At 29.5% G+C, this 13,315-nt stretch overlaps 1 protein-coding gene across 1 annotated transcript; it reads right to left on the reverse strand.

Annotated features, from left to right (window-relative positions):
• Positions 1-395: 395 nt before the first annotated feature.
• LOC148191413 (cytochrome P450 78A3-like) lies at positions 396-2,817 on the reverse strand. Its single transcript, XM_088102245.1, has 2 exons — positions 1,551-2,817; positions 396-1,368 (listed from the first exon to the last, which is right to left on the reverse strand). Exons 1-2 carry the CDS (start codon positions 2,547-2,549, stop codon positions 742-744), a joined length of 1,626 nt encoding a protein of 541 aa, XP_087958371.1. The 5' UTR covers positions 2,550-2,817; the 3' UTR covers positions 396-741.
• Between the last annotated feature and the right edge of the window lie 10,498 nt (positions 2,818-13,315).

A 13,315-nucleotide genomic window follows, 5' to 3' on the forward strand; every position in this document is an offset into this window, starting at 1 on the left:
GCTGAGGACAAGTTGAGAGTTGCCCCCACCCATAGTAATCAACATACGAGTCACAATAAACCTCGGGGAACCATGTACTTCGTTTAGACGCAGATCAGGCCAAGGTTTTTGTCTCTCACTGCATAGTGCCAAATTCCAAATATTCAATTCATTCATAAAACACCTCCTCAACTTGCAAATTCCATCACCCAAATAAATAATTATCTCTCATAAAATAGACTACTGCTTTTATCAAACTCATTATATATTTCTTTAATCCTTACTCCCAATTATCATGTAATCACGTGTGCTATCTTGTCTATAGCTAAACTCCCACTGCCATATTGTACTATCTATCACATTACCGTTTCTTATTTATCATTTTATTTACTTCCGTTTTAGTTTTTAACGACACATTGTTTAAATGGTAGAACCAAACTTAAAAACTTGTATTAATTTCACCAATATTTACAATGAAAATAGATATTATCTAATTTTTTATAACCGGACAACTTCAGACTTCACTGTCAACTTAAAAACCGAAAACCAGAAAAAGAAAAAAGAGAAAAACCTGATGACTCAAAGGGCCATGCACTTAACATTTAGTGCCTCCAAAGGGCCATGCACCTCCCACCAACCCCTGCCACATGCAAAACCTTCCTCTCCCTCTTTTTTTTTTTTTTTTTTTTTTTTTCTCTCTTCCCATTAAAACAGAGTTTCAAGTTAATAACTTAGACAAACTTAAACATTGCTATTATTATTTTAAGGGCTTAGTCCACGCCTAGGACGGACTTTAACAGTGAGGGGGTTCGCCATTTCGCAAGAGAGCCTCAGCACCTCAGTTAGATCGACACCGTTGCCTTCATCGGACGGTACCCATTGAAACTCGTGCAAGAGACTCGCCACCCAGAAGGTCACGGTGCTCAAACCCAGAGTCTTCCCCGGACAAGTCCTCCTACCCGATCCGAATGGAGCAAGTCTCAGATCCGACCCGAAAACAGAAAACTCGTTCTCCAAACCCACGAACCTCTCCGGCTTAAATTCGAGTGGGTCCACCCATACTTCCGGGTCCCGTGCTATGGCCCACATATTTACCATAGCCGTGGTCCCTGCGGGCACATGATGCCCATCAATGGTGGTATCAGTTATGGCCAAGCGGGCCCAGGAGAGAAGCGGGCCTGGAGGATGCAGCCTCAGAACCTCCTTCACCACCGCCGGAAGATAAACGGTCATGGCCACGTCCTCCTCCGTCAAGGCACGTGACCCACCACCAACCACCGCGTCCAGTTCCTCTTGCACCCTCTTTTGCACCTCGGGATGAAGCACCATCCTCGCCAATATCCACTCAATCAAAACCGCCACCGTGTCGGTCCCTCTAAATATCATTTCCTGTCCAAAATACAAATTAAAAAATTAGGAACATATGATTAAATAGCCTTACATGATCAATAAGACATTTATTTATTTATATATGTATATATTATTTAACGTGGTATGAAGCAGCAGTGAGTAATTAAGTTCTTAGGTTAAATTTATATTATTTATTTTTGTGAGAATTAAATTAAACTTACCCAGAGGACAGCAATCATGTCGGAGTGAGACAATTTATCTGGACCTTGGAGAGAGAGCAAAACATGAACGAAATCGCGGTTGGTTTGGGTTATGTCGGCTTGATGGTCGGCGATAATTGAACCAACGAACCGGTTTACTTTGGGGACGAGTTTTGAGCAAGTGAACCGGATTTTCTGGAGGTCAAAGTCTTTGAGAAAAGGGAGGTGGTCGCCCCAATTAAGGGTACCCAATAAATCGTACCCCTGTTCCACCAACTGGGAAAGCTCCTCCATTTCTGAGTTTGCCTCGTCCAGCTTATATCTTTGTCCAAAGACAGACCACATCATGTTGTTAAGAGAAGCTTTTTTTAGAACCTGGCGAAGCTGAAAGGCACCTTGGCGGTTCCAGAAGGAGCGGGTCATTTGGGCGGCTATTTCTGCCCGTTGGAGCTCGGACGCCTTGATTTGCTTGGGACAGAAGAGGTGTGTGGCGGCTATGCGGCGGAGGGTGCGCCAGTAGACACCGTATGGTGCGAAACCGATGGCTCGGTTGAACATGAGACTGTATGCAGATTCCTTGATTGGACGATCAGCAAAGACAGAGCTGGTGAGAATCTCCTTAGCCACATCCGGGTGGCACGTGACTATGGCACGCGTGTCTCCGAGGCTGAAGGCCATGAGCCTGATGGCGTTGCATGCCTTGGCTGCGGCAAAGATACGGTGGTGGGCGAGGGAGATCATGAGGTTGATGCTCCCGATAATAGGGTAGCCTTTGGGACCGGGAATGATTTTGTCAGTATCCGAGGAAAGGTTAAGGTTGTTGGATGAGGTTGAAGTGGGCTTTTTCCAGTAATGGAAGGAGTAGTACTTACCCCAAGCAGGACCACCAGGGTGAGACCAGTAGAAGAAAGTCATGGTGAGCCAGAGACAGACCATGATCAAGAGTGACCATGCAATGTTCTCTTGAGTGCATTTGGAGGCCAAGGCCAACACCCACAGGTTATCAATGTGCGTTGTCATACTCTTCACTTGAGAGAGTGTGTTTGAAACAGAGAATTGAAGAAAAGAGAGGAAGCGAAGGAAGAAAGTTTCTTTCTTTCGAGGTTGGAAAGCGAAGGAAGAGATGAGTATGGTAGATGGTGCTTCTCAAATATATAGGGTGAGAAGAGAACATAGCAAGAGAAACTGTTATAGCTCAAATCATAACTGTTATAGTTATAGTTATACTTGTGCTTATGTTTATGCTTATGATGTGTTACATGCTGGAAGGAACAGGACACTAAGCTAATAGATTGCATAGGAGTGAAGAATACTAATAAGAATTGATTGATGGACTAATAATAAAAAAATAAAAAATAAAAAATAGTAATAAATTAAAATTAAAAAATTAGGAGTGATGATTATAGGGGGAATTAAGGAATTAATGTTTGCTATAGTGACGTTGGGAGGTGTATGGTACAGTGGGTGGGGTTATATAGACTGGGAATGAAAGTAATATGAGAGTTAGTAGTTGTAGTGTGCAGAGAAGTAGTTTTTATTTTGGAGGAAATGTTTAGAACTGTTGTGGCGCCGCCATGGTTGTATGACGAAATCCTTTGAAAAAAGTAAGTTACTAGATTCAGAGGGTTGATTAATGCACGCGCCATTACCGCTTTGGTGTATAAGATATGATGTACTACCCATTCCCTTTTGCTTTTACCCACTTCTTTCTATTTCCCTTTCCCTTCAACACAAGAATTAGAATATATGCTTTCATAACTTTTACCTTACCTTATTTTTACTTTTAGGATTTGCTGACTGAATGATAGAATTTAAAAGTAAATTTTTTGAATAAATTTAAACGTAATTGTAATGTTTGCAAGAATTAATATAGAATTTAATTAAGGTGATAAATTAAATTTTTTAAATTCACTTTTATTTATTTTTAAATCTTTTTAAATAAATAACAACAAAATTTATCTTCAAATCTTCTTAATCATTCTTTCTTAAATTTATTCAAGTGAAGGAAGTCTTAGTATTTATTATTTTTTTTGTTAAAATTAAATCATAAAAACTGTTTTTTCTTCTTATATCACTCTAATTTCGTCAAATACCAATTATTTTATTTCTGTTGCTGTCTAAATGTTGTATGATTCTTAAAACCTGATGTTTGACAAAATTCCCTTTTAAAATATTAAACATATTTCCGTATTCCACATCGGTACTCACGTCTTGTTTGTTCCAAAAAGTTAATTATCAAACTGCAATATAATAAAAATACTTGTTAAACATTTTTGTTCTTGAACAGATTTTCCAAATATATATAATTAAGCGTGTTTGAAATATTATATAGTAAAAATTTCATTAATATTTTTGATAAAAAGTTAAATATGTTAAACCTACATGCACTTATGTTACTTTTTGTAATTTACTTTTTTAATATGATTAATTATATCATTGACAGCTACGGTTTTATTACAATGAATGAATCATTAAAATAAAAAATAATAATTAATTTAAACTAGGGTACTTTACTTAATAATTTATTTTAATGTATTGTTTTTTATGGTTTTTTCTTGAAAAATTTGATAATATTTTATTTTATTTTAAATTATCAACTTTAATTAATATTTTAAAAATTATTTTTTAAATAATTTTTATATAAAAGTATGGATATTTTCATATATCAAATAGGTATAAAATAATCAATGCTTACTTTATAAATATATATTTTACTTAAGACATTCTTTCAAAAATATCTGTTAATATTTAATTATTTTTCTTTTTTAATAAAATGGAACTTCAATTATTTAATATAGGGTTAAATATGTTTTTAGTCTCTGAACTATTGGCCGTTTCTGATTTTCGTCCCTCTTTCAAAGTAAGATACAATTTGGTCCTCATTCTTTTCGAAACGTTCGTTTTAGTCCTCGGAACTTTGGTTTTTGTCCTCAATTTGTTGCTAAATGAGGACCAAATTTTTAAACAGTGTTAGTTTTCGATAACTAAAACGAACGTTTTCGAAAAAAATGACGACCAAATTGTACCTTACTTTGAAAGAGGAACGAAAACCAGAAACGGCCAATAGTTTAGGGACTAAAAACATATTTAACCCTTTAATATATATACTCATTTATAACTCACATCTTGCACTTTTCAGTTTTGCATTTCATGTTTTCTTTTTCGTTTTACATTCTCTAACCTCTCAATTTTAATCTAAATACAAATGGGTAGATGAATGTTAAGAACTTAATGTTTTTTTCATTTACTTTTATTATTTTTTAAATTAGTTGGATTGTATTTTTATTTTTATTAACCATCAAAGGAAAAATATAGGTTATGACTATTAAACTAAAGTATTAATTTTTACTTGTTTAATAGATTTTATCTACTTCTAATCTTTTTGAAAAATCTAATAAAAGTAGTTTGATTTTGTTTATTTCCATTATGACATGTTTTTTTTTCTAATATTAAATTTTTCAAAGAACACATAAATAGGAGAAGTACACAGTTTATTTGTTTAGGCTTAGGAGATCTGAGAGGAGTCTGATGGGACATCAGACACATACTGTTGAGAATTGAACTCAGATGTTCCTTTTAGTTTCAATTTAAAACACGTGAACTACTTAATGGTCATCAGGACTACTTGTGTTTAACAATCCGGCAACCACCATATGTTCTTTCAATGTCCTTAAATCATTTTACATTATTTTTCTAATACTAATTATTTATTTAACATTTTTTTTTCGCTTGAGGTTAATTTACTATGTACGATAAAATGTAAAACCGGATTTTAAATTATTGTTGTATTTGTTTTTAAAGATTTGTGCAATTTGAAAGCACGGATTTACAGATAAAATTTTTTTTCAATCTCTTATCTATTAGCATATTTGTAAGAATTTCTCAACATTTATAATTTTATCTCTTGAATATAATGTGTTTGACTAAAATGATTTACAAGCTGAAATAGAAATAATAATAATAATAATAATAATAATAATAATAATAATAATAATAATGATAGTAATAATAATAATATTAATAAAATAATAATAGTAATAAATAATAATAATAATAATTAATGTTAATTTTTTACTCTTTATAAATATTTTTACAATTAAATATAACATTAATCATTATCATTTTATTTTACTTTAATAATTAGGAGTATTTTGGTAATCTTTAATTTATACCAATTAAACAAAAAATTTTATCTTTCACATCAATAAATCCTACACTAATTTTTATAAACTTTACTTCCAAATCTATTCTCCTTTACCTCCAAATCCACTCAAACAAACAACAATTAATTCATCCTCAAATTCATTACTCACTCTTCTCAATTCCTCTCCCCCAAAGAAACATACTATTACTGAATAGATAACTCATTTAAGTCTTCAAATAATATTTCTCTCAGTTTGATTTTACATAAAAAAAAATAGCAAAAGAGTATAATTAATATATGTACTCATTTAAAAGTTGCCGTTTTCTAGAAAAATTAATGAGGTAAATAATGTTATTTTCTCATGAAAAATTTATATATCCTATTTTTTAAGATTTTTTTAAGATTTTTTTAATATTCAATCAAAGAATCATGTTTTTTTTTTAGTTTTATTATCTAATATTAGTGTAAAAGAGTTTGTTGAAACTAGTTAAAAAAATTATTAAATTGGTTTTCAAATCAGTGTAAAAATAGGTGGTATATTATGGACAGAAGATCTTACACAAATCTAAGCATACCCCTTGTCTAAATCATGTTTGATGAGTAATATATTTTGATAGTGTTTGTAAGTTGCCACTAGATTGGACACACACATACTGTTTACTGCTGTCTTCTCCAACTTGATAGCTACCAAATCAATAATATATATATATATATATATATATATATATATATATATATATATATATATATTACCATTTATTTTTTGAATTTATGTGAATTAATATTAATAGTTATACAAATTTCAGTAGAACTATGATAAAATAGTATCTAATCTAAAATTATAAAAAAGTATTTTTAAGTTTAAAAAATGTAGATCTAGAAAAAGAAAATAAAAAATGTTTAAGATGGCATAGCACAATAAAACTTTACTTAAAAAATCACCTAACATAATCTTTGTTTACAATTTCTGTTGTTATAAAAAGGGCTAAAAACTAAATGGAACCTTTTGGAGATTAAAAAATGAAATTGAACATAAGAGATAAGAAAAAATGAGCAGAAGTGAATATGCATATGTTATTATAATGTATATAGTATGAGAGTGGTAAGAGAAGTTGTAACATAATGAAACAGAATCCATCATACCTGGTATGCAACTAGGAAGAGAGGGCTCGGTTGGGATTGAGCGAGATTGAAGAGGTGTTTAATGTTGGTGTGTTGCGTTGTTGTTGTTGTTGAGGGAGTGTGGATGTCGTGTTGGGTTGGGCGGTGAGGGAATAGGGAAGAAGAAAGCGCGTGAGGAAGAGACATCCTGGGACGACAAATTAACGTGGGAGCAGTAAAAAATCAGGTTTGGATGTCTGACACGTGGGGGTCGTGTGGCTTGATACTGTCTGGTGATGCGACTGAGAGAGTGAAAGGGCACATGAGGCCCATCCACTTATGGCTCTCATACATTGCTTTTAGGCGTTCAGTACACAGTATCAGTATCAGTATCTCAGTATGGCCTCTTCTCCCTCCCATCCAACTCAACTCTCTCTTTCATTCTCTTTCTCATTTTCCATTTCTCATTTCCAATTTTATCATGCAGATCTCCCTCAATCTTAACATTAATTATTTTTTTGTCCTTTTTTCATTTCACTTTAACCTTTCGCTCTACCTCCAAATCTTCAAACCCTACTGCTGCTCCATGCATTCTAATAATTCATCTAATAAATAAAAAATAAATAAAAAATGAGTGTGGAAGTGTGTGGCGAAAGAGTACATTAGTACAATGAGGGCAATGTTTAGATGTACCAGTGTGTCACTGCACTAACCTCTTTCATGACTGCGACAACTCCTTCTCTTTGCCTTTCTTTCCCGATTTGCCCTTCGCATCCCATTCTCCCTTCACCCCATTACTGTCTTTTCCCATCCAGACCACCACACATGGACCGAAGGATACGCTGCAACCCTCGCAGGGAGGGTTGCGTGTAAAGTGAACTTTTAAGAAACTGGGACCCACTCTTTTTGTTTCCACTTCATCAACGTTCCTCCTTTCTCACCCTCTCCCTCACCAATCCCTGTCCATCGATTCCATCTCTCACTGTCATCCCACACAGTCAAAACTATTTCACTCTCTTCTTCTCAAAATTAAATTATTTATTTCTTGCTCCACTCCTTTTTATTTATTACACCTTCATCTTATTTCTTTACTCTATTTATTATGTTCGGTAGCATCTTATAAATGTAAGACGGGTTAAAACTATATGCTTATCTTAATAATTAAAGAAAAATCCCAAAAATAGTTAAACAAAAATCTTAAAACTTATCTATAAACTTCATAAAATTCAAGTTAGAATCTTATTCTATTGTTCATACTTTGTTATGTTCTTCATGCTTTTTAACTCTCTTTTTTATGATTTCAAATCTTATTTAGAATTTCAAATTTTTTAAATATTGTATTATAAAATTTTAAATTTATAATTTTACGTATCACTTATACACTGAAAATGATTAAAGTAATTGTTTAGACATTTATAAAATTAGAATTATTAATTTTAACTTTATAATATTGTCAATTTTTGTACTTTAAATAAAATCACTAACTTTAATCTTTTTTGAGATAGGTGACAGTTTGCATCTTGATAACTTTTCTTTAAAAAAAAATTATTTGTATATAATACTTTACTGGTATATTATTATTTTTACATGGTTAGTTATTATTATGTTATACTGAAGATCAAAAATAATAACTTTCACGTTTTAAAAAAATATAAACAAAAAATTATAAAAAACACTTATTTAATAAAAATAATAAAATTGGTAAAAACAATAATACGTAAAAATAAATTTACTGAAAATGATAGTTTTAATAAATTTTAAAATATATAACAATTTGCTGAGTCTATTTGTTACCTTTTCAATTGTCTTTTGTTGGTAGATAGATAAATTCAAGGGCACCGAGAAACTCAGGGACTGGTCACCAACACATTCAACATTTTTGTTTCTTCTGTGAAAAAATCTCCTGTCATGTGCACTACTCTTAGATCAAAATCATTAAAAAAAATTGTTAACTTTTTTTTACTGGAAATTCTACTAAATATGTTATCCGTGATTTATTATTTATTTGAAAAAGTCAATGTCGGTAACACTCATATTTAATTATTTTTTATAATTACTTGATATTTATTTCACTATTATTTGATACTTAAAATTGGTATTATATTTTTTTCTTGATATTTGACTTTAATAAAAAAATTATATTCTTTTGATATTAAATAATTTATTAATATAATTTAGTTATGATTTTTACTTCCTGTAAAAAATAGTTTAATTAATGCTTTAAATAGTAAATGAAGAGTTGTCATAAACTTAGTATCTTGAGTAACTTATCTAGAGTCATTTTTGTCCTTTTACACAAATTTCAGGTAAAAATTGTATTATTTTGATGGAAGATTTGAAAAAAAAAAACTAACTTGAATCTCTTATTATTGTTGATTTTATTTTATTTTTTAAGTGTTTTTGTTGTTTTTATTCTAACGTTAATTTAAACACTACCTAACAAGGATTACACAAATACTTTTTTATCTCTCAAAATTATTAGTACTATTTATTTATTCAAAGACTTTAAAAAAATGAAATTAAGTATTTGTTGTAATAGGTCAAATGTAATTCTCAAAAACACTATTTCATCTATAAATTAATAACAAAATATGTCAAGGTTTAATCTTGGTCTCTTAATTTAAGATGTTTCATTTTGGTTGTCTAACTTTGTATATGTGTCACATATGATGTATTTTATTTAAGTAGAAAGAATAATGCACTATGACAAAAAAGTAAAGAAGTGAAAACCAAAAGTAAAAAAAAAAAAAAAGTTGAAAAGTAAAATTATTTAGATCAAATCAAAGAAAATAAAAATAAAAATAACCAATTTATTATTTATTTCTAGTGATATTTATAAACACATTCCATAATAGATCATAATAATATATATATAATTTTTAATAGTATAATTAATTATGTTATATACGTCAAAGGAAATTAGACTGAAGACAAGAACATATGCAACATGAAGGACTTAACTTCCTCAAATTTATAGTTTTCCATAACTTTTTAACTTGAGATGAGAGTAAATTAGTTCTTGGTAGAAAATAACCTCTATTCAATCATAAATTTACCAATATTGTGGACTAAATTACCTTTCAATGTTAATTCTTATCCATGATAGTATCAAATGTCTCTATAATTTTTATGTTGGTAAATTAATATGATAAAAAAAAGTTCTTAATGATTTTATGTATGATTAAATCCAACCTTGTGTTTAAAATATTTTTTTTTAATTTTTAGAAATTTTGAAATATTTCAAATCTGATTTATATTATCTATATTTTAAAAATGATTTGTTTAGACAAAATCTATTTAAATTTCTAATATATAATATATATATATATATATATATATATATATATATATATATATATAATATGATACATTAAAACTAAGTTGAATAAAAATGGTTATTTCTATTCAATATTTGAATTATATATAAAAACAAATATGCATGTTAACCTTTTTTAGATAATTAAATAATTTATTTTTAATATATTTTTAAAATACTTATTGTTAATTTTAATTTAGATAAATTAATTTAAACTCATATTGTGCATTGATTTATGTGAATATAGTTTTAAAAAGTAAAAATTTTAGAAAAATTAAAGAATAGAGTTGTTTATATTTTAATTACTTTTCAATTTCAATTTTGATCTAAATAATAAAGTCAGTCAACAGAAAGGAAGACTTGATTAATTAATAAAAATAAATTTTCCCCATGCATGTTTGATTTCAAATTTTACACTGGCAATGAATATGTCTGCACAATCTTTCAAACATCAGCAGCTAATCAAGATCTAATTAGACGATCAAATACTCTCTCACCTCTACAATGTTTTTAAATTACAGAAACTTTTTATTTTTCTTGTTGAATTTATTAGAATATACTAATATCATAAACACCTTTTAGTTTACAATATAATTTATTTTAACATAATAGATTATTAATTTTTTTAATAGTTTATTTTAATAAATTAGTACAAACTATTTCTTATTCATATACATATTGAAGAAAACGTTATATATGGTTAGTTCTTGAAAAAAAAACTTTATTATAAATCATTTTGATTAAAAATAAACTAATTTTGGCAGCACTCCAATGGAGTAAATGTTGAATACCATTCAGTCTAATTTTTTCTCTTTAAAAAATATTTAAGCTTTAATTTTCCGATAAATTTATGTAGAAATGTTGACATGTTCATTAAATAATAAAGCCTCTGTTGTCTGGAAGCTCCTGCCATGGTTAATGAAAACTCTCAGGTTGACCTAATAATGGTGTTAAAGAAAATGGATGATATATATTTCCCTCCTTATTCATGCACTCAATCAGTAAACTCAAATGATTTTTTCATTATTAAACTACACACCTAACGAGTGGAAATTCCAAGTTCACATCTAAAAAACTAGGGAAGGTTTGTGCATGAAACTAGCGTGCTCCTCCAGCTAATTAAACATTCTGAAACAAAGAACCTTAAGCACTTAATCATTTTTTAACCTTTTGAATCAAATCAACATTAAGCATATGGCTGTTTCTTAATCCATAAAGTAAGTGTGATGTCCACTTCAGGACCATATATTGAGCATTATGATTAATCAATTAATTGACGTGTAGACTACACAATTAGGCTAATCAAATTATGCCCTGATATTGTCGTTACCGGCAACAAGACACCTAGCTTCTAGGAAACCTTCTTTATGGGATTATCATCAGTGGAAAGTATATATACTTCATTTGATTAGATAAAGTTAATTGAATATGATTTTCTGCGTATTGGAACCGTACTTGACAATGCCAAATCCATAGTTTAAGGTGTTTGTTAGATTACATGTTGAAGGAACCTAGTTTAAGGTATTTGTCCCGGATCTTTCTTCGATGCCGGTTGGTGGTTGCTGAGAGACACCACTGTCTCTCAGAGGACAATATTAATAAATGGTTTACAAAGTAATTAGAGTCATTACTAAGAAAATCACCTGCTTGTTCATAACCCTGTTAAGTTTTGGAGTTTAACGTTTGTAACTTAGTGGAATTGAATCTTCTGTCAAACATAGAAATCTACAAAGAAGCTGCATTTAGATTTTATGTGTATATTTTAGGGAACAGCAGTATATGCTGTGACATTAATTTGTAAACCGTCTTAATCAATCTCCTTTGGCATTAGTTTCGATGATTTTCACCTAACATGCTTTAGAACTTGACGGAAACGCATGGTTTTATGACATTAAACGAATAAACATTTCCTCAATACTATACAAATTAACGTAAAATGTCAAACCGTGTTCTTGTTCAAATTCTGATCTAATGAACATATGAAACATAACAATGTCTTTTTAGGTTTTCTAACTTAACGGCGCGTACAAGTTTAAGAAATTGTAAGAATTCAAGAACTGCGTTCACATCATGAAGTATACGAACATCGTTATTGTTATGTTGTGCTTATATTTTGATTATTGATATGTTATCTATAATCTACAATGATAATAAAAACAAAATATTATTTCTATTATTTCCGTGCGGTACATATTTTATTTTCTTAAAAATGTTTGATATAATTATCATATTCTTATATAACTATCTGAAACTTATATATGTAACGGCTTTTCTTGAAGGTTTATTTAAACAATATATTATGTTTTATGCATTTAATATTTTTTAAGATTTATTTTTATAATAATACAAATAATTATTTTATTTTATTTTTGGTTAATACAAAAAGGGGTATAACAATGCATTAAAAAGGCAAGTAACGCGCCGAAATATCTATTTCCATTATAATTATAAAAAGAAAGCTTATATTCTATCTGTCCAAGTTGTAATTTTAATATAAACATTACATATATTAGCGAATTTCTAACTAGAGAGTAATACAACCGGTCTTTAATACAACGTTTCTTTTTTCATTTAGTTTTATAATTCAAAATTATTATTTGTATCTGTTTTCTTATAATAATAAATAAATAATTATTAAGGAGTATTTTAAGTTCATATGTTTAAAATCTTCAAGAAAATTCAAACATATAGGAGACTTTTAATATATAACAGTAATGTACCGTGTGTTTCGATTAAGCAAATGTATTATTCATGCAAAATGTAAGCTTGGACTGTTGTTGTTTGGATTTTTAGGTTTTTGCTGATTTGAGAAGATGAAAACTAAGAGAATAGGAGATTGGTGGAAAGGGAAGGAGGTTGACTAATTAAAGGTTTTTCTCTTCTAGCATGTTTTAGTTACAACTTGTGAAAAATTTTCATTGGTCGATCATAAGAAAAATTATGTAACTCATAATTGATTATGCCCTGGTAATTTTTATTTATTTTTCCATCCATAACAAATAACAACTATTATTTCTAAGTATCTTGATCAAAACTATAACAAATCCATAAATACTATGTAGTATAGTTTTGGTTAATCACTAAAAGTTTATTAATATTTTTCTTTTGTATTTTTTCAATCACAATATTTAAATGGCCATCAATTTTAACAAATTGCATTCGTACTGCAAAACGTGCAAGTTATACGAGCTTATTTACATTTGTAAAACTCGTGGTTTATACAAG

Source organism: Vigna umbellata, chromosome 11, assembly GCF_029865625.1.
Source record: "Vigna umbellata cultivar VRB3 chromosome 11, Vumbellata_1.0, whole genome shotgun sequence".
Taxonomy (NCBI): Eukaryota; Viridiplantae; Streptophyta; class Magnoliopsida; order Fabales; family Fabaceae; genus Vigna; species Vigna umbellata.

Excerpts from the sequence above, each read along its gene's own strand:
- LOC148191413 (XM_088102245.1), bottom strand. The coding sequence starts at position 2,549 with ATGACAACGCACATTGATAACCTGTGGGTGTTGGCCTTGGCCTCCAAA. Across the intron at positions 1,369-1,550 it reads ACATGATTGCTGTCCTCTGG|GAAATGATATTTAGAGGGAC; the intron begins GTAAGTTTAATT and ends TATTTTGGACAG.